At 41.9% G+C, this 24869-nt stretch overlaps 1 protein-coding gene across 1 annotated transcript in view; it reads left to right on the top strand.

Moving 5' to 3' along the window:
• ABCA12 (ATP binding cassette subfamily A member 12) overlaps positions 1-24869 on the top strand; it is a 292157-nt gene that overhangs the window by 146125 nt on the left and 121163 nt on the right. The window contains exons 18-25 of the mRNA XM_040357483.1: positions 1543-1619; positions 4217-4341; positions 5475-5630; positions 10301-10489; positions 14708-14894; positions 14981-15120; positions 19076-19204; positions 21589-21679. Coding sequence (XP_040213417.1) covers positions 1543-1619; positions 4217-4341; positions 5475-5630; positions 10301-10489; positions 14708-14894; positions 14981-15120; positions 19076-19204; positions 21589-21679 — 1094 coding nt within the window. The remainder of the gene's footprint in view (positions 1-1542; positions 1620-4216; positions 4342-5474; positions 5631-10300; positions 10490-14707; positions 14895-14980; positions 15121-19075; positions 19205-21588; positions 21680-24869) is intronic.

The raw sequence follows: 24869 nt of genomic DNA, 5'->3' as shown, positions 1-24869 counted from the left end.
AATATTTTCCATCTAGAAAAGATCTTCCTGAATAAGCAGGGTAAAGCCGAGTAGAGCTACAGCTGTCCCAGTGTAGCAGCGAACATGTTATAGAGATATAGTAGATAAGGGGAGAAAGATATAAAAATCGCCAGGTATGCTGAATAAACCGCAGGTATTCCAGGGTCCCCCATAGGGGGGGGGGGGAAATCCGTGTACCTAATCCCTGCTATCCCCAACCCGGCCCAATCAATCCACTCTTTGCTGCGTTTTTTTTTTTTTTTTTTTTTGGGGTCTCAGGTAGGAGGTAGACAGGGTGAACCCCTATGTATTCGCTCTGATCAAATAATGATCAAATAATGTGGGGGGCGGGTTGAAACCGCATCTACCTGCATGTAAGCTGTCTTCAGGCTGCTCTATAGTATGCTCTATGGCGGACCTATAGCTGCCTAAGGCTGGCTATAAGCTCTGTCAGTCAGTCCTTCCTCTCAGGTGACTAGTCTCAGACAAGCTCAGCTTTAGTCAGTCTGCATTAGAGTTCTAGTATCAATTTTTAATATCAAAATGTTAGAGTAGCAGTATTAGAGCAGTATTAGAGCAGTACCAGAGTAGCAGAGTGTGGCAGCATGACAGCGCAGCAAAACAGCGACAAAAACAATGTTCCAGCGCTCAGCATTCCAGCAACCTAATAGACAGAATGGGGATACAGAGTACCTGAGTCCTGCTTCAGACCAGCTTCCTAAGACAGTGTGCAGCACGCTGGGATCTTGCAAGCGGGCGGGCGAGCTGTAAGACGGGCGGTATGACGGGCGGTGTGAAGGACGGTGGAGGACGGTGTGACGGCGGTATCAGCTGGGACGGATTAGTCTCCCTCGCATCGCATGTCTCATGTCTCCCCCGTGGTGAGCGCGGCCGCTGCAGGACATCTCGGGGAGTTCGGGGAGCGGACGAGATCTGGACAGGCTGGCGGCACTAGATCTTCATACCGCTGGGTGGTCAGAGCGGTTAGGACGCGCTCAGCATGTGCAGCTGCCGCGTGCCTTCACACATCTCGATCCCGACTCTCCCATCACGCTCCTCCCTCCAATGGTCCCGCGGCCTCTATGAATTTTGCAATTTTTGCAATTTTTGGCACCATGTGGTTTCAAGCACCCAAAAATGTGCTGGGTTTTCTGATGCACTGTTCGTTTGCAGAAGAGCAATGCATTTTGGCTGTGGGCACGGAAACGTGTGTGATTTACACTTATTCCCGCACACGCAACCGGGTGAACCTAGTGTAGTGAAGTGAAACTTCACCACATTCACTAAGCTCTGGGGCAAATTCCCATGAAAAGTGTAACATCTTTTGCCAAGTTAACAGCCGATTTGCCTTTAGTAAATAGACCATATAAAAATAACAAAAAACACCTGTTAAACAATTCCTTGTTTTTATACAGTAGTATTTTGAGTCCTTTGTTTTCCTAAGCTTAAGTTGGTATACATATATATATATATATAATGATACTGAATATTGTAATCTTTTTATTTTGTATATTATTGTACTTTTGTATTTTTTTGTTGCAGTCTTCCGGTGAGCGACCTTTCAAATATCACTGCATCACTCAGCCAATTTATCAATACTACAAGTACAAATTTTGAAGGTAGGGTACAATGCAAAAAAAAATAAAAAATGTCCAACTTTATTTAATATTTTTTCAATAAACAAGCATTTCTATACAAAAAAATATGACATACATTCCACAAGTATATATTCTGCCTTCCCCCATCCCCCTCCCATCTCATTTAAAGTTAGATCATTTACAAAAATGACTTTCTTAAAGTTTGCCCTCTTGGGCATCAGACCTGGAGTTTCTATCCATTTATTCTATATCTTTTCAAATCTACCTCTATCTCCCCTTCCCATATAGGCCAATCTCTCTCTTATTATTGTGTTATTAACCATTCTCTGCCACTCCATTGATGATGGTGACTTAGGGTCTAACCGTTTCCAGGTAATCGCCTTTCTAGCTTGATACAGACATCTCAGAACTGTTAGTCTCATAACCCCAGATCCCACCCACTGCTCCATGTATCCTAATACGCACGTTATAGGCCAGGGTCAAGACATAAGTTTGTTCCAAAAACTAGATTTATTTTGTACAACACCTCCTCCCAATATCTGTATAGTTTTGGGCACCTCCAGAGCATATACATTAGATCTCCCAAGGCACGTCCACATCTGGGGCAAGATGTCCTAAACAAGAACAATGTTTTTGGGGTGTAATATGCCCTATGGACAATGTAAAACTGCATGAGCCTTTGGGTTAATGAAAGAGAAAGTTGGTCTATTGAGGCCACAATACCATTCCATTGCATATCTGTTAGTTTTCCCACATCCTCCTCCCATAATTTTCAATTTAGGTCGACTTGAAAATTATTGTTTTTTCAAAATCTTTTTTTAAAATCAGTGGTTATACATGTACTGCATTTTAATATGTCTATAAAATAAAATATTTGTCAGCTTCTCTGCAACAGGAAGTTAGAGGAAATCTTCCAAAGTTGGGGGAATTCCCCACTTAGACAGTTGTCCCCTATCAGGTATACACATGTAACTTTTCCCTTATCTCTTGTTTTGGCGTCAACTCTAAAATTTTGTATTTGCCTTACTTCTCAATGACAATGGTCACCAGTACAAATACCAGGGTAAATCTCCCAGAAGGAAATAAAATATGACAGAGACACTAAGTCAACTCCACTCAGAACAAAAACAGAGATATACTATGCCTAGAGATACACTTTAAAGTGTATCGGCACCGGTGCACAGGCGCCGAATAGAGCCGAGCCGACCCGAGCTTCCTTCGGGAAGTCGTGACGCGCTGTGTGCGCCGTCGTTTAGCATGTCAATCAATTGGCATGACAATAGGAACGCCCACTCCCGCGGGATTTCCTACCCGGAAGCCGCGGTGAATTCCACGGCTAAACGCTATCTACGGCAAAGAAAAAAAAAAGGTCAGTGTCATTTTATATGCAGGACTGGGCTGGATGTAGTGTTAGAAATTTTTTATAGGGTGAACCTCCACTTTAACTTATATTTAAAGTCCAATCTGTGTCCAACAGGAACTTCGAAATTGTGTAATGACTATATATTACCATCATCTATCACAAAGTATTACAAATAAGGGTTACCTATATGGATAAAGAATAGATATACATAAAACACTTCCCAATCCTGGGAAAATTCATGTAGTTGTATAGCAGTATGAAGATACAGCAGGAAACAGAGGCTTGCCCATATAAGTTTACAGTCTTGTGAAATTACTTTATTCAATTCAACGCATAACCATGATTATTGCAATCAGTTTTTCCGTTCCAGCGTTTCAATATACAGTTGGATAGTACAATACTTAAAAAAATCATTCCTCTTGTTCATTGGTAGATAAGATCCAAGATTATCAAATTTATCTTAAAAATGCGATGTGTTTGGGCACCTTTAAACACATTTGCTGTTGTACTCCTTTGCGCATTGGTAATCCACTTATGTCATTGATGGTTGAAAACAGCGATAAATGAGATTTTTTGCTTTCTTGTCTAAGTGAGGCCTCGTACACACGTCCGAGGAACTCGACGGGCAAAACACATCGTTTTGCTCGTCGAGTTCCTTGTGAAGCCGCCGAGGATCTCGGCGAGCCGAAATTTCCCATTGAACAACAAGGAAATAGAGAACATGTTCTCTATTTCCTCGCCGAGATCCTCGTCGGCTTCCTCGGCCAAAAGTGTACACCCGCCCGGGTTTCTCGGCAGAATTCAGCTCCGATAGAGTTTCTGGCTGAATTCTGCAGAGAAACTCGGTCGTGTGTACGGGGCCTGAGAAGGACTTAGGACCCCCCCCACACACACACACACACCCCTTGGGATTTCTACAGCACATCCCAGGCGGCAGGGTTGAGCTGATGGGGGCATGCATAACTTCAGATTCTGCACATGTCAAGATATTTCGCAACTGGCTGAGACTTACATGGGGAAGTTCTGTGCATGTGCACATGTGATGCGGTTATCTACAAGGTCCCAGATACCAGAATCCAATGAAGTGTATGCTCATGTGTGGGAAACTACCATTTATCCTCTTTAATGATAATAGATTTACTTTAATTGTTTTAAGGAAAAAGTGTTTGATTAATGATTATTGCCAATGTAATAATCAATAATATCGTGAAATAAAAATGCACTAACAATGTTTGTCATTTTCCTTGTTGCATAGCAATATTGGCAAACGTTTTCCGGAACAGCAGCCATGTGGAGAATGAGCTAGCTCAATTTGTAAAGCTGAATCAGTCAAGTATTACAGCTTTGATGAACGTGCCAATCCCTGACAACAAAACTGATGTAAGTTTGTATTCTGTAATTCTGTATTCTGTTGCAGTTTTTTAGAGTTTATGACATACAGTACATACATACAACCACTGTGTTTTGCAATATCTTTGATTAAACACCAGATATTGTTGATCCAGGAAATATCTGATTGTCCTAGGGCAGGGATCTCCAAACTACAGCCCTCCAGCTGTTTTGGAACTGCACATCCCATCAGGAATTGTAAAACTTTGACATTCACAGACATGACTAGGCATGATGGGTATTGGAGGGCCATAATTTGGAGACCCCTGTCCCAGGGGATCAGAAAAAAATTGTTTTTCCCCAGTTGGAGCAAATGCTAGGAAATGCTATAAAAATGGACTATGCTTTATAGGGCTTATTTTCTCTTGATCAACTGTGTGTATAGGGTTCTATATATTGAGGTTTTCATATTTATTTTTAACTAGCTGAATACCCGGCGTTGCCCGGTCTTCCTATCTTAACCTTTTGGGGAGGAAAATCATAGTAATATAAATATACCCATCTTTTATATAAGGGTGTAGGTAAGGGTTAATTTAACTGTCATATATTTTTATTTGGCATATAAGTAATATGTGTACCAGGTATTATTGAAATATCTCCAGGCGTACAGAAGTTATGTGGGAACATACATTTCCCATTGATTTGCATGGGACTTTAAACAAAAACCCAGACCCTCACAAATGGGGGTAGTTAAGGGATAAATTAACTATCCTATAGTTTAAGTGGACATATAAGTAACATGTGACCAAGTGTTATCAAAATATCTACAGCCGTTTGGAAGTTATGAAGTAACATGTATTTCCCATAGAGTTGAATGGGACTTTAAAGGAAAACCCCGACCATGGCAAATGGGGGTGGGTAAGGGTTAAACCACCTATCCTATGTTTGTTGCTGACATATAAGTAACATGTGTGCCAAGTTTCATGTTAATATCTTTAGCCGTTTGGACGTGATGCTGGAACATACATACATACACACATTGAGTTTTATATATATAGATTGGTTGACTTAGATGAACTTGTGTCTTTTTTTAGCCAGACTAGCTATGTAATTATGTAGGCACTCTTCTTGAAAATGTCAGATATTGTATTTATTCTTGTATCTATCTTTGTATTTTTGTACAGATTGGTACTTGGTTTACCATTCTAAACCAGTGTAGTAACAACGCTTCATTAGTGGCCAAACCGTTCCAAGTGTTTTGTAATCTGACTGCAGAGCAGGGATATGAGATGGCCATAATATTCCTGGAGAATGTGGATCTTCTGAAATTATTTTATAGAGTAAGTATAAAGCACACGGGGAAATCTGAGTTGAAGACACAAGGTTTTATATTAGCTGGATAGTGTCTGAGCAAGCCATGACAATCCAACTTTACTGCTTACTAAGGCCCCTTTCAGACTGGGGCGGGAGCTGCGGTGGCGGTATAACGCCGCTAAAAATAGCGGCGCTATACCGCCGGAATTGCCGCGGGTATCAGCCGCTAGCGGTGCGGTATTAACCCCCGCTAGCGGCCGATAAAGAGTTAATACCGCCCGCAATGCGCCTCTATAGAGGCGCATTGCGGGCGGTATTGCCGCGGTTCCCATTGTTTTCAATGGGAAGGAGCGGTGAAGGAGCGGTATACATGCCACTCCTCTCACCGCTCCAAAGATGCTGCTGACAGGAGATTTTTTTGTCTCCCGCCAGCGCATCGCCTCAGTGTGAAAGCCCTCGGGCTTTCACATTGAGTCTGCAGTGCAGGAGTTTTTCAGGCGGGATAGCAGCGCTATTTTTAGCGCTTTACCGCCTGAAAAACTCCTCAATGTGAAAGGGGCCTTAGGTATGTTTGTTCTTTCCAAAAAGCAGGTAGTATGAAAATCTGTAAAGTGTATTTTGAGTTATGTTTACCTAAATTATTTATGTAATATTTCCTATTCATATTATTGTAGGTTTGTGCATTTCCCTCTAGTAGCTTTTTTTAAACTGCAGTCAGCCCCCTAGGTCAACAGCTGGCATATAAACCCATCCACATAGCTAATATATTGTTTTCAGTGTCCGACATAACTGGGAGGTTAATACAGAAATGGATCTGCACACAGATGTTCCTATGAGAATGATATTCAGGGGGATACTGTAGCTGTTGGTCACATCAGTTGTGGATTGGTAGTGGATGTACTAGGCAGTACACACAATCTACTCTTCATATGTTGAACTTCTCTACAGAAGTAAAGATAGGGCACTGCATAAATAGAATGTTTCCAACATGTTGGAAAGTCTCCATTTATGACAAACGCATTTGAGAGGTGACTGTTTTCACTTCCTAAGGAGGTCATTCATTCAACTAAGCTTGTAAGCATTACTCTTCATCCACTCTAAAGTACTGTAGAAGTTCACCCTAAGGCCTCTTTCACACTGGGGCGGGAGGCGGAATAGCGACGCTAAAAATAGCGGCGCTATACCGTCGGATTTGCCGCGGGATTCGGCCGATAGCGGTGCAGTATTAACCCCCGCTAGCGGCCGATAAAGGGTTAATACCGCCCGCAATGTGCCTCTGCAGAGGCGCATTGCGGGCGGTGTTGCCGCTGTTTCCCATTGTTTTAAATGGGAAGGAGCGGTGAAGGAGTGGTATACACGCCGCTCCTCTCACCACTCCAAAAATGCTGCTGGCAGGAGATTTTTTTCTCTCCCACCAGCGCATTGCCTCAGTGTGAAAGCCCTCGGGCTTTCACATTGAGTATGCAGTGCAGGAGTTTTTCAGGCGGTATAGCAGCGCTATTTTTAGCACTGTACCGCCTGAAAAACTCCTCAGTGTGAAAGGGGTCTTAAGCTAAAATCTGCAAATCTACTTGCATCCACAATCTAAAGCCTCGTACACATGGCTGTTTTTTCCGACGGGAAAACTGTCCAAAAACCCTCGGACAGTTCTCTCCGACCAAAATTCCATCGTAGTTTTCCTGTCAGGAAAACCGGCCGTGTGTAGGGGAATAGACTGACCGAGCAGGTTCTCGGCTTTCCCCTCGGGATTTCACACAGGAACTTTTCCCGGCGGAAATCCCGCACGTGTGTACGGGGCATAAGGCCTTGTACACACGATAGGTTAGCCAGAGGACAACGGTCTGAAGGACCGTTTTCATCAGTCCAAACCTATTGTGTGTAGGCCCCATAGGTTATTTAAACTTAGGTTAAAAAAATGAGAACTTGCTTTAAAATTTAACCTATGGACTGGTAACCGATAGGTCAAAACCGATCGTTAGTATGCAAAAGCATTGGTTAAAAACCAGTGCATGCTTAGAATCAAGACGACGCATGCTTGTAAGCATTGAACTTTGTGTTTTACGTCACTGTGTTCTGACACGATCGTTTTTTTAACTGATGGTGTGTACGCACGACGGACCATCAGTCAGCTTCATAGGTTAACCTAAGACAATGGTCCTTCAGACCGTTGTCCTCTGGCTATTCTATTGTGTGTATGAGGTCTCAGACTAACCTATCTAGCCCTGTAAAGAAGAAATCTCTATACATACCTTTTCTGAAGCCGCTCCAGTCTGGTCCCACGCTGAGCTGTCAGCGGTGGCTTCTCTGTGGAGTCGGGTGCAGAGGAGGCAGCCAACAATGGAAGCCTCATAGTAACTCTATGGGTGACGTCACTTCCCTGGCATTTCACAGCCCTTGTCGGCTGTCTCCTGCACAGAGCTTCTGCCGCTGGAGACCGGACCGGTCTCCAGTGGTGGACGGTATGTATAGCGATTTCTTCTTTACAGGGCTAGATAGATTTGTCTTGGATTGTGGATGCCAGTAGATTTACCGATTTTCGTTTTAGGGTGTGCTTTTACTTTAAGACCAGGCTTTTTCTGGCATACGTTTCAATCAGTATTTTTTGCTAGAAAATTACTTATAAGCCCCAAGCCCCAAAGCAGCATCTTTGGGGCGGTGGCGGAGCGGTGTATACACTGCTCCTGCCCATTGAAATGAATAGGCACTACTGCTGAACCACCTGCAAAGCGATTTGGCAGCGGCGCTACACAGGCACATTTAACGCTTTATTTAAAAGTGCCCACTTTTGGCAGAAAAAGTGCCGCCAAAACGGCAGTAAAGCGCCGCTAAAACGATCTGTGTTTTACCGTCAACGCCTGCCCCAGTGTGAAAGCAGCCTTAGAGTATAGCTAAGATGATATTTTTCACTTTTGTAAAGCTATACATATTCAAACGGCTTAATTCTGTAATAGAATGCATAACGTACAACGTTTTTGTATTGTCTTTTTTTTATGTGGTCAAGACTGAAACATAGCATTTAAAAATATTTTTAGACAGGTATACTGTATATAAAATATTGTATATTATTAGTTAGCATCCTCCTTCTCCTCTTAACACTAATACGTGTAGTTCCAAGCTGCAACGTATGCACACAAATGAATGACACATTGTCACGTACCTGATGGTGGTGAGCCTGATATAGCAGAGTGAGGCCTCCCTTATGGCTCCTACTCTCGGCCCCTGGTAAAGTAACAGGAGGCGCAGGAGTGAGGAGTGGTACGAGTGCCTGGCAGGATCAACAGAGGTAGAGGTAATCCGGACGTTCAGGAACTCCTCAGGAACTGGGAAGCTGAAGCAGCTGACAGGTTAGGCAGACAGGAGCTGGATCAGTGGACTGGAACCAGGAACAAACAGGCTCAGTTCAGCAGACTGGAACAGCTTGGACTGGAACCAGGACAGACAGGAGTCGTTCAGCAGACTGGACTGGAACTAGGAACAGACTTCAACCGTTCAGCTGGACTGGAACTAGGAACAGACTGGAACCGTTCAGCTGACTGGACTGGAACTAGGAACAGACTGGAACCGTTCAGCTGACTGGACTGGAACTAGTAACAGACTGGAACCGTTCAGCTGGGCTGGAACTAGGAACAGACTGGAACCGTTCAGCTGGACTGGAACTAGGAACAGACTGGAACCGTTCAGCTGGACTGGAACTAGGAACAGACTGGAACCGTTCAGCTGGACTGGAACCAGGAACAGACTGGAACCGTTCAGCTGGACTGGAACTAGGAACAGACTGGAACCGTTCAGCTGGACTGGAACCAGGAACAGACTGGAACCGTTCAGCTGGACTGGAACTAGGAACAGACTGGAACCGTTCAGCTGGACTGGAACTAGGAACAGACTGGAACCGTTCAGCTGACTGGACTGGAACTAGGAACAGACTGGAACCGTTCAGCTGGACTGGAACTAGGAACAGACTGGAACCGTTCAGCTGGACTGGAACTAGGAACAGACTGGAACCGTTCAGCTGGACTGGAACTAGGAACAGACTGGAACCGTTCAGCTGGACTGGAACTAGGAACAGACTGGAACCGTTCAGCAGACTGGATAGTCAGACAGGCCGGGTCGGTTATCAGGTGGTCGGCGAGGTACAGAGGTACAGACAGAAGGGTAGTCAGAACAGGCCAAGGATCAGGTGCAGGCGGATGGCTGGAATAGTCACAGGTAAGCCGGGGTCTTTCACAGGTCAAGTTACAGATCAGGTTTCAGATACACAAACGCTGTAGAGCAGACAGCAGGAATGGTGTGTGAGAGGCCGGCTTAAATAACCCGCCTGGCTCCAACAGGGGTGTGCACATGCGCACGCACACGCATGCGCGGTTGCAGCCGCGATCGGGAACCGCAGAGTCAAAGGCGCCTGTTTCTGGCAGGATCTTCATGACACACATCCCAGTGTCACATGCCTTATACGAAAACTCAGTTCGAAAAAATATAATCAGACAAACTGAGCCTACAAGCAGGCAATATTTATTGTGCTGTCTTTTTGCCTATCCCATAGTTCTCTGGGAATCCTTTGTCACACAAACACACATATATATATATATATATTTATTTTTTATTATTATTTATTTATTTATACTGATGCCACATTTCATAACCCACCTTCCAAGAGTCAATTCGTTCCAAATAACTCATATTATTTTTCTTATTGCAGTTGGCAGTTCCATCAACATGGCAAACAAGCTTTGACCTTATCTTATCCGCACTGCAAGCTCTGCTTAATAAAGTGGACAGTTTCCTAAAAGATATACCATCAGAGGAGGAAATATCCAATTTGCTGAGCTTAATAAAGAACTTTACAGGCGTATCAACTACTTCAAGTACCAGGAGAAAGAGGAGTCTAGTATGTATCCCAATAAAGCGGATCTTCAGTAATTGTTTTCAACTTTCCATCTATTAAATCTTCTGCCCTTGTTGTTTTAACTTTGGATAGTAAAACATGCTTTTTCTGTCAGTAAATACCTTATACAGCCCACTTGCTGTTTCTTGACTGGTAAAAAGCATAGGCTTATGACATTATGCACAGCTCTCTCTCCCGCTCTGGTGAGAGTTTGCCAGGAAGGGAGGGGGGATGAGTCATAGGAGGGCCATAAGAGGACCAGTGAGAGCTGCAGAGCTGTAAGTGTGCCTCTGTGTGTCTGTCCAGAAAGTGAACAAGCAGCAGCTTCAGCTGCCCACAGTTAAAATGGATGCAGCCAAACTTAGTGGAGGGAGATTTCTGCATTATATTTGGCAAGTACGGAATCACCGTATATATAAAATAATATGCCAAGTGATTGGAGGGAAGCTGCAGAATGGCAAAAATGTCTTATTACAAATTATGTGAGCAGACTTCAGTTCCTCTTTAATATGGCTAGCAGCATTGTAAAAAGTTATATGTAACAGTATATAATGGACAATTTCATCTTTGAGTATATTTTTCACAAAAATATTAGATAATGTTTTAAACATCATTGCTTTTATTAAACCTTTCAATTAGTTTTATATGTGGCATTTTAAAACATATAGCTACAGAAGAAAAAAGTTAGCACTTACCTTTTTTGAGTTGACATATATGATATGTACTATGTGTTACATACGATAGATTGCATGAATTTAGTGCAGGCTCTATAGTATCTTCCTATTGTTTGCCTTAGACAATACCAAGACTATGGAGTTGCTTATCTAGTACAGGACTCTTGGCTCATTCCCTGAGTGTATGCCAGTAATGGGCCAATTCTCAACTAAAATTTAAGAGGTTGTGTATGTTTTTTTTTCTAAATAGGTTCCTTTAACCACCTCAATACAGGGCACTTTCACCCTGCACTTTGCAACACTGTAATAATTTTTTTCCCACAAGTAGAGCTTTCTTTTTTGCGCTATAAACAAAAGAAGAGTGACAATTTAGAAAACAAAAGCAATATTTTTTACTTTTTGCTATAATAAATATCCACCAAAAAATATATATAAAAATTTTTTTTTTTCCTCAGTTTTGGCAAATACGTATTCTTCTTCCACATTTGGAAAAAAAAATCGCAACAAGCATATATTGATTGTTTTGCGCAAAAGTTATAGCAGGTACAAAATAGGGGATAGATTTATAGCATTTATTTTTTATTTTTCTTTACTAGTGATTGCGGCGATCAGTGATTTTTATCGTGACTGTGATATTGAGGGGGACACATCGGACACCTTTGACACTATTTTGGGACCATTCACATTTATACAGCAAACAGTGCTATAACAATGCACTGATTACTGTGTAAATGTGACTGGCAGGGTTAACACTAGGGGGAGATCAAGGGGTTAAATGTGTACCCTAGGGAGTAAGTCTAACTGAAGGGGGAGGGGACTGACTGGGGGAGGTGACCGATCGGTGTCCCTATGTACAAGGTCTCCTCTCCCTGACAGGATGTGGATCTGTGTGTTTACACACACAGATCCACAGTCCTGTTCAGTTACTGGGCAATCGCGGGTGCCCACCAGGCATCGCGGCTGCCGGGCATGCGCATCAGGTCAGTAGAGGCTTGGGAAGGTGAAGACGTCATATGACGTCCTCCCAGAACGAGAGGCTTATCGTCCCGTTGTCATATGACGGCGGGCGGTAAGCTAGTGGTTAAGCTAGTGCATTGTTGGTTCACTAACCTTTTCCTTCGATTTCCCTTCTAAATGTTTGTTTCCTTTGTCTGAATTTCTCACTTCCTGTTCCTCCTCAGTACTCAGTAAGCTGTTCTGGCTGACTAACCCCCAGCCAGATGATGGGTGCAAGTTTACTGAGGAGAAACAGGAAGTGAGAAATTCAGACAAAAAAAAAACATTTAGAAGGGAAATGGAAGGAAAAGGTAAGGGAACCAATAATGAACTAGCTTAAAAAAAACTATTTAGAAAATAAAAAACAAACCTTTACAACCCCTAAAAATAAACTGGTGTCTGTCCTGTTTTAGCATTTGAAAACAGCTATCTTCTCAGGCCAAAAATAAACAAATGAAAAAGCCAAAGCAATGGAGAAGAAAAATAAAATAAAATCAAACACATTTTAACCAGACAGTGAAGAAAGTAAAATGGCATTCAGTCTTTACTCAGCACTCGTATCAGAACATAGGATTATACTATATACTGCCTTCTGTGGCATTCCTGTGGAATTCTGAAGATATGCTCAGGCACCTATACAGCTATTTCACAGGGAGACTACCACTGCTGAACTCTGATTCTGAAAATACTAGTTGCCTGACTACTAGCTTACTAGCTTTTGCTGATTTCGGGTTACCGCATGTTAGTAAAAGTTTGGAGAAAGACGATTCGTGCTTTTAAGTCTTCGTGCTTTTCAGTCTGTTACAGCATGACGAATCTCCATAATGAAAGCTAGTTTTACCAGAACGAGCGCTCCCGTCTCATAACTTGCTTCTGAGCATGCGCGTTTTTTCACGACTTGAAATAGAACGACATGAAAAACGACGAGAAAAAATAAAGCAGGTTCTACATTTTTAATGCCCATTTTTCTTGTCGAGAAAAATGCTCTGGAGCATACACACGATTGTTTTTCACGACCAATTAAAAAAATGGCATTTTTCTCGTCATGAAAAACAGTTGTGTGTACGCGGCATCATGCTGACACTCCTTAATTATTTGAAACACCAACCTGGCATGAGCATTCAGATAACAGCTTCTGACTTTTCTCTGACTTTCCTGAACTTCATACAAGTTCTAGGCCAATGGTGTGGGTAGTATTGAAGCTAGTGGGGTAGATTCAGAAAGCAATTGCATCTGCGTATCCATAGATACGCAGCGTAATTGCTAATTTGCGCCGGCGTATCGACTTTTCTGTATTCAGAAAGCTCGATACGCCGACTGCCGCCTAAGATATGACTGGCATAAGGCTCTTATGCCGTCGTATCGTAGGCTGCATTCTTACGCTGGCCGCTAGGTGGCGTTCCCGTAGTGGTCAGCGTAGAGTATGCAAATTGCATACTCACGCCGATTCACAACCGTACGCGTGCCCTGCGTTTGCATTTTACGTCGTTTGCGTTCGTCGGTTTCTGCGTAAGGCTGCTCATGCTATTAGCAGGGGCAGCCAATGCTAAGTAAACCTGTCGTTCCCGCGTCGCGATTTTTAAAAATTACGTTGTTTGCGTAAGTGAATCGTGAATGGCGCTGGACGCCATTTACGTTCACGTTGAAGCAAATGACGTCCTAGCGACGTCATTTACCACAATGCACGTCGGGAAAGTTTCCCGACGGAGCATGCGCACTACGTTCGGTGCGGGAACGCGCCTAATTTAAATGATCCATGCCCCCTACGGGATCATTTAAATTACGCGCGCTTACGCCGGCTAGTTTTACGGCGCACCCGCGCAAATTACGGAGCTACTGCTTCGTGAATGAAGCTAAGCGCAAGTAATTTACGGAGGCGTAGCGTTAAAACGGTACGTTGCACCTCCGTAAGAGTGCGCAGCCCTACCTGAATCTACCCCAGTGGGATCAAAAAAACATCCAGGTGAATAACATTTTTCAAAGAGCACTCAGCAATAGTAGGGCCAGTTTTTCTCATGGCAGGTTTGCTTTAAAGTGGATGTCACAATGTAGAGGATAAGATTTCCTATCATCTGTGCCCAGTCTTGCCACACAGAATTAATCCAGCTTTGAGCAATCCTCTTTTTATAGTTCAGGGAAATAAAACAGACTTCCAGATAAAAACAAAAGTCCTTGCTTGAGTGACAGGTTATTTACATATCTCGTGCACTGCTTGCAGACATACACAGCTTCTGTAATAAGTGCTTAATTCACATCCCCCTCCCCTCTTCCCTCCAGCTCTATGTATATTCTGATGGCTGTTGCATTTTCTCATGTCACTGAACCCCATATTTTGAAAACATTTAATCAAAACACAAGGGGGGGGGTGAATTTTGCACTTTTTTTCAGAAGCAAGAACTTTGGTTTTTATCTGGAAGTCTGTTGTATTTCACTGAACAATAAAAGATGATTGCTCAGAGCTGGATTAACTCTGTGTGGCATCAAATTTTTTTTTAAACCTTACCTTGAGCACTAATAAGACAGCAGTGTGTATGTTCTTGCCTGTTTTCAGGATCCTTCAGGAACCCTTCGAGCCAGCACACTTTCCTTTACCACCCTCTCCAGAATTGTGTGCAGCGGAAATACGACGCTTCTCAGCCAAGCCCTCTATTCTATGTATACTTCAACCAGATCAGCTACAAACTTCAAGAGTGGACGAGCACAAACTATTTATGAAACATATGGAATTCCTACTGATAGTAAGCAATGGTCACCATGAACAGCGTGATAATTGTACAACTTGTGTTGTCTGCCTTAAGTGACTAATGGAGTTTTGTGTTTTCAGATGCCTTTTGCGCAAACTTATTTCTTAACCTAGTAGAGAGTACTAGTGGTGCTGCCACCTGGATGTTGATGAAGCCTCTGTTATATGGACAGATACTTTATACACCACACACTGATGTAACAGAGAAGATTATGAATAAGGTATATCTATATGTGTCTGTATTACATTACTGTACATGTGGGGAAGTCTAAGTAGTAAAACCCAACAGGGGTTCTATGTGGTCCTCACTCTATCCAGCAGAAAAAATGTAAAAAAGTTTTGCTTAACATACACTTTAAGTTACAGAGAGGGTTGGGTTTACATCTTGGGAGTCTATTTATTATTATTATTATTATTATTATTATTAATATACTGGGTTTATATAGCGCCAAGCCACCAACAGTTTACAACATAAGGGTAAACAGTACAGTTACAATACAATCTTTAGAACTTACAATCTATGGGCCTGATCCACAAAAACCCTACGTAACTTAACTTTTGACATTTAAGTTACACCGCCGCAAAATCTCTACCTAAGTGCCCGATCCACAAAGCACTTACCTAGAAATTTTGAGCGGTGTAACTTAATTCCGTCCGGCGCAAGGCGTTCCTAATCTAATGGGGCGAGTCCCATTTAAATTAGGCGCGCTCCCGTGCCGGACGTACTGCGCATGCTCCCGACGTTATTTTCCCGACGTGCTTTGCGCGGTTTTACATTACGCCGAGTTTTGTGAATCGCGTCGGGTAAAAAAAGTTGCGTCGGGAAAAAAAAAAAGATGCGGCGGGAATTTTTTTTTTTTAAAAAGACATTTGACAGCGTCGCGGGAAAGAAGGGTCTACTTTTACATGGTGTACTAACTTTACACTATGTAAAAGCAGCCCTAATTTTACGACGGCAAACTAATACTTACGGAGAAAAAACGAAGCGTAAAAGCTTTGTGGATCTCCGTAAGTGCTAATTTGCATACCCGACGCTGGATTCCGACGAGACATGCCCCCAGCGGCGGCCGAGGTACTGCATCCTAAGATCCGACAGTGTAAGTCCCTTACACATGTCGGATCTTCTGCCTATCTATGTGAAACTGATTCTGTGGATCAGTTCCATAGATAGAAACAGGGATACGACGGAGTATCCCTTTTGTGGATCAGGCCCTAAAAGTCTATAAGCGAAGAAAATCTGAGCCTTAAAGTGGTTGTAAACCCTGAAGCCTCGTACACACGATGAGTCCATCCGATGAGAACGGCCCGATGGACGTTTTCATCGGTTAACCGATGAAGCTGACTGATGGTCCGTCGCGCCTACACACCATCGGTTAAAAAACGATCGTGTCAGAACGCAGTGACGTAAAACACAACGACGTGCTGAAAAAAACGAAGTTCAATGCTTCCAAGCATGCGTCGACTTGATTCTGAGCATGCGTGGATTTTTAACTGATGTTTGTGCCTACTAACGATGGTTTTTTTCCCATCGATTAGGAATCCATCGGTTAAATTTAAAGCAAGTTGGCTTTTTTTTAACTGATGGTTAAATGACCTATGGGGCCCACACACGATCGGTTTGGACAGATGAAAACGGTCCAACAGTCCTCTGTTTAACCTATCGTGTGTACGAGGCTTTACAGACCACTTTGACCTACAGGTAAGCTTAGATTAAAGGGGTTGTAAAGGTTTGTTTTTTATTTTCTAAATAGGTTACTTTAAGCTAGTGCATTGTTGGTTCACTTACCTTTTCCTTCCATTTCCCTTCTAAATGTTTTTTTTTTCCTTTTTTTTCTTTGTCTGAATTTCTCACTTCCTGTTCCTCCTCAGTAAGCTGTTCAGTAAGCTGTTCTAAATGACATTTTACCGCTTGAATGATGGTGGAAAGCTTACTGAGGAGAAACAGGAAGTGAGAAATTCAAACAAAGAAAACAAACATTTAGAAGGGAAATCGAAGGAAAAGGTAAGTGAGCCAACAATGCACTAGCTTAAAGGAACCTATTTAGAAAATAAAAGACAAACCTTTACTACCCCTTTAAGGCTTACCTGTAGGTGCAATAAATATCTCCTTAACATACACGGTTTAGGAGATATTTCCAAGAAAGACGGCACTGATGTCTACGGCACATGTGCCGTAGACAACGGCGCACAGGTGCACTGAGCGTGCTGCTACTAACGGCATCATGCGCGGGAGTGACGTCATCGCTGCTCCCGCCAGTAACAGCGCCGGAGCAGCGAGTATCATGGCAGCGACGGAGGAGATGTCCGAGGACCGCTGCGGGGGCTTCGTTCTCAGGTAAGTAATTCATAATGAGCTAGTATTCTATGCATACTAGCTCATTATGCCTTTGACTTGCAGGGTTTTTTTTAAGAGAGGGTTTTAATTCCTCTTTAAGCCCAACTCATGAACAGACCACATCCTGATGTAGTGCTTAAATTTTTTTTTCTTTCAATGGTATTCATTTTTTAGCACATTATACATGATCAAGATCATGTATGACATTATGAAAATATATGTAATGTATTTATACATTTCTAATAAGTAAAAAATGTGTTCCCTTTTCTTTTTATATTGGTGTACTTTGTTATTGAGGTATTTTATCCATTAGAGGAAAATAATTTGAGGCACTTTTAACAACAAAGGCATGCTTGTTTCTATTTGAAAGTAGCTATTTGAATTGCTTTTTTCCTGTTATGCCGCGTACACATGACTGTTTTTCATGTCATGGAAAAAAACTTTGTTTTTTTCGACGTGATTCCTCTCAAGCCTGCCTTGCATACACACGATTGTGATAAAAAATGCTTGAGCATAGCGCGTCGACGTACAACACGTATGACGGCACTATAAAGGGAAAGTTCCATTCGAATGGCGCCACACTTTGAGCTGATTATGCTAATTTCCCGTCTCATAACTTGCTTTTGAGCATGCACGTTTTTTTCCCCGTTGTTAAAGCGTACACACGACCGTTTTTCATGACGAGAAAAACGATGACATGAAAAACTACGAGAAAAAATAGAGCAGGTTCTAAATTTTTAATGGCCATTTTTCTCTACGAGAAAAATGCTCTGGAGCCTACACACGACCGTTTTTAACGACCAATTTAAAAAATTGCATTTTTCTCGTCATGAAAAATGGTCGTGTGATTGATACCTATGCATTTTTTTGTGCTTTTTGCATTTTGCAGATTTGCACTACGATCCATTTAACATGGCTTCCTATAAAACACATTCTGTAGTACAAATCTGTAAAAATGCAGAAAACACAAAAAATGCATAGGTGTGAATCAGGCCTTATTGTGTAAAATGCATATAAAATATGAAAAAAAAAAAGGAAGTAGAATCAATTTAAATTTCTGTGTTTATATTTATGGTAACATTTTCAATGTTTATTAATGGATTTTTTAATGGATTTATGTTCATGACATCCAGTTATCTTGCCTTCCTCCCTGTGGCTGTAGCTACAGCTGGATGTTCTGGAAAAGTAAAGTTCATGGCGGGCAGATGTAACTTAGTTTGGGGGTAGGCAGCTGGGAATGGAACATTTCAGAGAGGTGAGGTACTGAGAGGAAACAACAAATGCTGCTGTAAAAGAGGATACAACAAATGCTGCTGTAAAAGACCAGGACTTAGGCCTCGTACACACGACCGAGTTTCTCGGCAAAAACCAGCAAGAAACTTGCTGGGAGAATTTTTTTTGCCAAGGAAACCGGTCGTGTGTACATTTTTGTCGAGGAAACTGTCGAGAAACTCGACGAGCCAAAAAGAGAGCAAGTTTTCTATTTCCTTGATGGTAATGGAGAAAATTGGCTTGTCGAGTTCCTCGACAACCTAACAAGGAACTCGACGAGGAAAACTATGTGTTTCGCCCGTCGAGTTTCTCGGTCGTGTGTACGAGGCTTTAGATGTCAAAACGACAGCTGGTCTGGTGTTTTCAGGCTCCCTGCCCGAGTGGCACCTATAGTCACTTGCCTGGCATTCTTAATGGTACAAAAAAAACTATGAGCACTAATGATCTAATCTTTCATGAGAAGAACTTTAACTTGTATTACACTTTATTAAGGGTCTATAAGTTGTGCTGCATCCAAAGTTATTATAAAACAATTATTAATGGCATTTCTTCTTTCTGTTCCCTTATAGACCAAAAACTCTTTACTTCAGGTGGAGGATTACATGAATACAGTAAAGAATATATCTAAGAGCATACAACCAATTCTGACTAATTGGCCTTTTATGAAGCTAGCTCAACAGCTCATTGGAACAATAAAGGTATGGTTCCGCCTGACTCTGGTGGTTTACAGTGCATTCTCTGTCATCAGTAATAACTCCCAGCTTAAAGCGGTTGTATACCCTTTTTTTAAACTTTTACCTACAGGCAGGGCAGGACTTAGGGTGGTGGGGGCCCCTGGGCTTGAGTGTTGAAGGGGCCCCCTGGAGCCGAGAATTGGGGGGGATCGAAGTTGTTGAGCGGGGGGGGGATTTTGCAGTTGTTGAGGGGGGGGGGTGCCTCTCACCTGTGCCAACAGCCGGGGCCACAGACTGTCATTAGCCCGGCTGTCGGCTTTCTTCCCTTCAGCAGCCACAGTCCTCCACACACCACTCCGGTTCCTCCTGCTTCCGTGCTGCCTCCTCTTGCAGTGCGGGAAAATCCCTTTTGCGGGACTGCGGGAAGAAGCTGTCTGTGCGGGAAAGTCCCACAGAATCCGTGCGTGTTGGGAGGTATGCGCAGGGCCGCCATCAGGAATTTTGGGGCCCCTTGCACAGCTTAAGGCATGGGCCCCCTGAAGCAGAGAACCTAGGGGGGGGTGGGGGTGCTGCCGCCTGAAATTGAGAAGCGTGGGGGCTGCCGCAAATTGAGAAGCGGGGGGGCCTTTACAAAAAAAGAAGAAATAAAGAAGAAAACAAATATATATAAATATATGTAGCCATCCGGGGCCCTGGGGACCTCTGGGCCTTTTAATAAAAAGAAAAAATAAACCTCTGGGCCCTTTAATAATAAAAAAAAAAACATTTATAAAAAATACATAAAAAAAGGGAGGTTGCCAAACCCGGGGGCCCTGGGGACCTCTGGGCCCCTGGGAACCTCTGGGCCTTTTAATAAAAAATAAAAAAATAAACAAAAATAAAAAAATAAACATTTATAAAAAAAATAAAAAAAGGGGGGGTTGCCACATGGGGCCCTGGGGACCTCTGAGCCCTTTAATAAAAATATATATATATATATATATAGAAAAAAATGTAATTTTTTTTATAAAAAAATAAAAAAGGTGGGTTGCCATCCGGGGGCCCTGGAGACCCCTGGGCCCTTTAATAATAATAATAATAATATATATATATATATATATATATATATATATATATATATATATATATATATACACATATTATATATATAAAAATAAAAAATATATAAAAAAAACATTTTTTTACAAAAAATAAATAAAAAAAAGGGGGGTTGCCGTCCGGGGCCCTGGAGACCCCTGGGCCCTTTAATAATAATAATAAAATATATATATATATTATATATATATATAAAAATAAAAAATATATAAAAAAAAAACATTTTTTTACAAAAAATAAATAAAAAAAAGGGGGGTTGCCGTCCGGGGCCCTGGGGGCCTCCGGGCCCCTGGGGACCTCCGGACCCCTAAAAAAAAAAAAAAAAAATAAAAAAAAAAAAAAAAAATTTTTTTTTTTAAGGGGGCCCCCTATTGGGTGGGGCCCCTGGGCTTGAGCCCAGTCAAGGCCAATGGTAAGTCCGGCCCTGCCTACAGGTAAGCCTATAATAAGGCTTACCTGTAGGTATAGAGAATATCTCCTAAACCTCTACGGTTTAGGAGATATTCCCCTCGCAATGCGCCTCTACTACTGGATGGGGAGTGGAGGAAGATCACTCCACCAGTGAAGGCAAGGAGTTAAAACAGGCGGCTGGCCGGGACTTGAGCCAAGGCAGAAGAACATGCGAGGGGAGCTAAATGGGCACCCAAAACTGAAAAAATATTCCCTCCACTCCGACCAGCACATGATCATCAAAAAGGGGGTAAAATAATGGAAAAAATACATCCCCTAATCTAGTAGGAACAGCGGAGTGGGGGGGGGGGGTGTAATTCAGATTTTTTTTATTTTATTCTGCACTGACTGTCTTTGAAATTGCCTCAGCCCCTGTTCAAATCCAATCTGAGGACAAAACTGTCCTCAATCAGGGGACTGTCCCCTGAAACCGGGGATGTCTGGTCACCCTATCCCAGCTGCCCCATCTTAAAAAGGACAGCTGTAATGTGCAAGGGCTTGAAAGATCGCAATTCCAAAATTATTGTATTCTGTTAATTGAATGTGATAAGTATATGTAATAATAACATTCAGTATTTGTATTCCTTTTTACATGCCTTTATTTATATTGTGATACTCATTTACATGTTGATCAATCTATCCAGCAAAAGTGTCGGTGAATGGGGATGGAACAAACTATAACATTGCCAGGAGTGCTTACAACAGTCACTTTTTCTGCACGTAGTTTACATCTTCTGCACCCCTGTCACTGTCGCTTTTGTTGAACAGCTTTTCCTACGTGTAAATGAGGTGAAAAATATAAATAAAGGTCTATTATCAATGTTATTAGCTATTATTGACATCTAAAGTGTTTGTTTTTGCAGACATTGCTGAATAATACTGTTATAAGTGGAGTACTGGAGGATTTCTTGAACCTGAATGTCACAGACCTGTCTGAAAAACTAAACAAAACTGGTAAGATCATTCACGGTGCATTCTTCTATTTTCCCACTGGAGGGTACTATTTTACCACAAAAAGCCTACAGTAGTTAGAATTGTCTGCAATATTATTTACATTAGTAGTCTGTTAATACGAATTTGTAAGTAATAAGGCAGGATCAGGATTGGGCAGTTCATATAGTTTTCTTGCATGCATTTCAGATTATTACCTTTTTATATTCTGTAAAAAGATTATCAAAATTTTAGCTATCAATCATTTTTCCCGAACAAAGGGGACTTAAGGCAGTAGCACGATACAAGATAATCACTACCAGCAGCTTTCAGTAAAAAGAAATTGTTTCATTAACAGTCACAATGGTTTTAGCATAGCATAACATAAAAATAAAATTAAGTAACCACAAAATGGAATACATAACAATCCCTTCTGACCCATTATTTGCACAACAGAAAATACACATTTTGTATAGAAGGGCCCAACAGGATCCTATATTTGTAATGTTGACATACTCGTATTCCTGAAATGCACTCTCCTGGAGTAGGTATTGAGAAACGGCTATTACAAAAGATCTTATCATTTAACGGTCTCTTTTTTAAAAGGTTTATTGGTTAGGAGCATCAATTAAAGCCAATGCATGTTGGGAGGGAAAGGACTCCTCCTTCTTCAGAGCTTGAGCAATGGATGCTGGAATTACAATGTGATGTAATAGAAGACCTACAGTATGTTAGGATTTAATATTGAAGCCTTGTACACACGGCCGGTTTTCCCGGCAGGAAAACAGCCGAGAATCCCAACGGGAAAATAGCGAACCCTGCTCTCTATTTTCTCGTTGGGTTTCCCGGCAGAGTGTTTCCTGCCGAGAAAACCGGTCATCTGTATGCTTACCTGTCCTAGGTAAGCCCGCGCATGCTCGATAAGAGTTCGACGCATGCAGGTAGCATACAAGTTTAGTGTGGGGTGTAGCAAAATGGCAGCCACAGCATCGAATGTGACTAGCGCTGGCTCATCGTAGTCGATGACGTCACTGCGTTCTTGACATTCAAAAGAGCAGCGGGTCTTTTGAATGGCCGTCTGTATGCACGGCTTTGCAAGACAAGCTTGCCAGAAATCCCGTCAGGAAAACCAATGTTTTTTTCCTGACGGTATTCCTGGCCGTGTGTACGGGGCCTAAGTGTCATCTTTTGCCCACACTGTGAACTCCTGTGTCTATCTCAAGACTTACCTTTAACCTGTCTAGGCATTATCTATTATAAAAATAGTGCTTATTTGCTGAAGAATATAACATAAATAAATGTTTTATTAGATGTTGACTCCTGTGATGTATTGCACTATTCTCTCAATACTCCCTGGTTTGGTGGGAGAGTAATTGTGATGCTTCCGTACATGTTTTCTATGATGTGTAAGCAGCTGCTAGTGATAAATTTCACTTGATCATTTGCTGTGGCACGGAGCGTGGAAGGCAGTGTAGTAGGACTGACTAATGCTAACAGTTAAGCCAATATCATGTTAATGCATTGGAAGGTGGCGGTGGAAGGGTATTCCAGGATGTCAACAGTGATATATCCGGATGCACCTTGTGCCAGGACTTTACAATAAACTTCTGCAGCTAATACTTCTGCAGAATGATTGACATAGATAAGGTAATATTTTTACAATGTATAGTGCCTTGAAAAAGTATTCATACCCCTTGAAATCTTCCACATTTTGTCATGTTACAACCATAAACGTAAATGTATTTTATTGGCATTGTATGTGATAGACCAACACAAAGTGGTACATAATTGTGAAGTGGAAGAAGAATGATAAATGGTTTTCAATATTTTTTACAAATAAATATGTGAAAGCGTGGCGTGCATTTGTATTTAGCCCCCTCAATACTATGTAGAACCACCTTTTTCTACAAGCCTTTTTGGGGATGTCTCTACCAGCTTTGCATATCTAGAGAGTGTCATTTTTGCCCATTCTTCTTTGCAAAATAGCTCAAGCTCTGTCAGATTGGATGGAGAGCGTTTGTGACACATGAATATGCTTTGATCTAAACCATTCCATTGTAGCTCTGGCTGTATATTTAGGGTTGTTGTCATCCTGGAAGGCGAGCCTCTGCCCCAGTGTCAAGTAGACATGTGCATGACAAAAATTTTTTTTAGTTTTGTTTCATTTTAATTCGTTAATCTAGTTATTTCGTTTAGTTCAATTCAGTTGATTCGTTCAATTCGGGATTCATATTTGGAATTCTTATTCGGAACTGTCAAATTTTCTTTGAATTTACCGGGTTTTTTTTTCGATTCAAAACGTTCAAATCGATAAATTTGAATCGGTAGAAACAAAAATGTTATATTGTTTTGAAATGGTACTCACACGGTCTTTACTTTTAGCAATATGTGTAGTTAGGATTTGACTGGAGTTCAATGTAAAATTTAAATTTGAATTTCAGCCCGAATTTCCGAAATTCAGATGAATTTCATTACGTTATGCAGAGCATTCAATACAATTTGTTTATAATATTATTCACCTATTCGGATATATCCAAATCTCTGAATAACCAAAAATGTGTCCGAATATTAATTCAGAATGAAACAAATTTCATTACGTATTAGGAGCATTCAGTAAAATTTGTTTATATTCTAATTCGGGTATTCGGATATATCCGAATATCGAAAAATGTATCCAAAACAAACTGCACATGTTGAGTCTCAAGTCTTTTGCAGACTCTAACAGGTTTTCTTCTAAGACTGCCCTGTTTTTGGGTCCACCCAACTTTCCATCAACTCTGACCAGCTTCTCTGTTCCTGCTGAAGAAAAGCATCCCCACATGTTTCAGGGTGGGGATGATGTGTTCTGGGTGATGTGCAGTGTTAGTTTCCTGCCACACATCTGACCAAATTACCTTCTTCCACGTGTTTGCTGTGTCCCCCACATGACTTCTCGCCAAACTGCAAACAGGGCTTCTTATGGCTTTCTTTCAACAATGGCTTTCTTCTTGCCACTCTTCCATACAGGCCAGATTTGTGGAGTGCATGTGTAATAGTTGTTCTGTTGACAGATTCTCCCACCTGAGCTGTGGATCTCTGCAGCTCCTCCAGAGTTACCATGGGCCTATTGGCTGCTTCTCTGATTAATGCTCCCCTTGCCAGGCCTGTCAGTTTAGGTGGACGGCCATGTCTTGGTAGGTTTGCAGTTGTGCCTTTCCATTTTCTTCATGAGTTT

The sequence above is a fragment of the Rana temporaria genome, chromosome 6, assembly GCF_905171775.1.
Source record: "Rana temporaria chromosome 6, aRanTem1.1, whole genome shotgun sequence".
Taxonomy (NCBI): Eukaryota; Metazoa; Chordata; class Amphibia; order Anura; family Ranidae; genus Rana; species Rana temporaria.
This window is presented reverse-complemented; position numbering and strand designations above follow the sequence as displayed.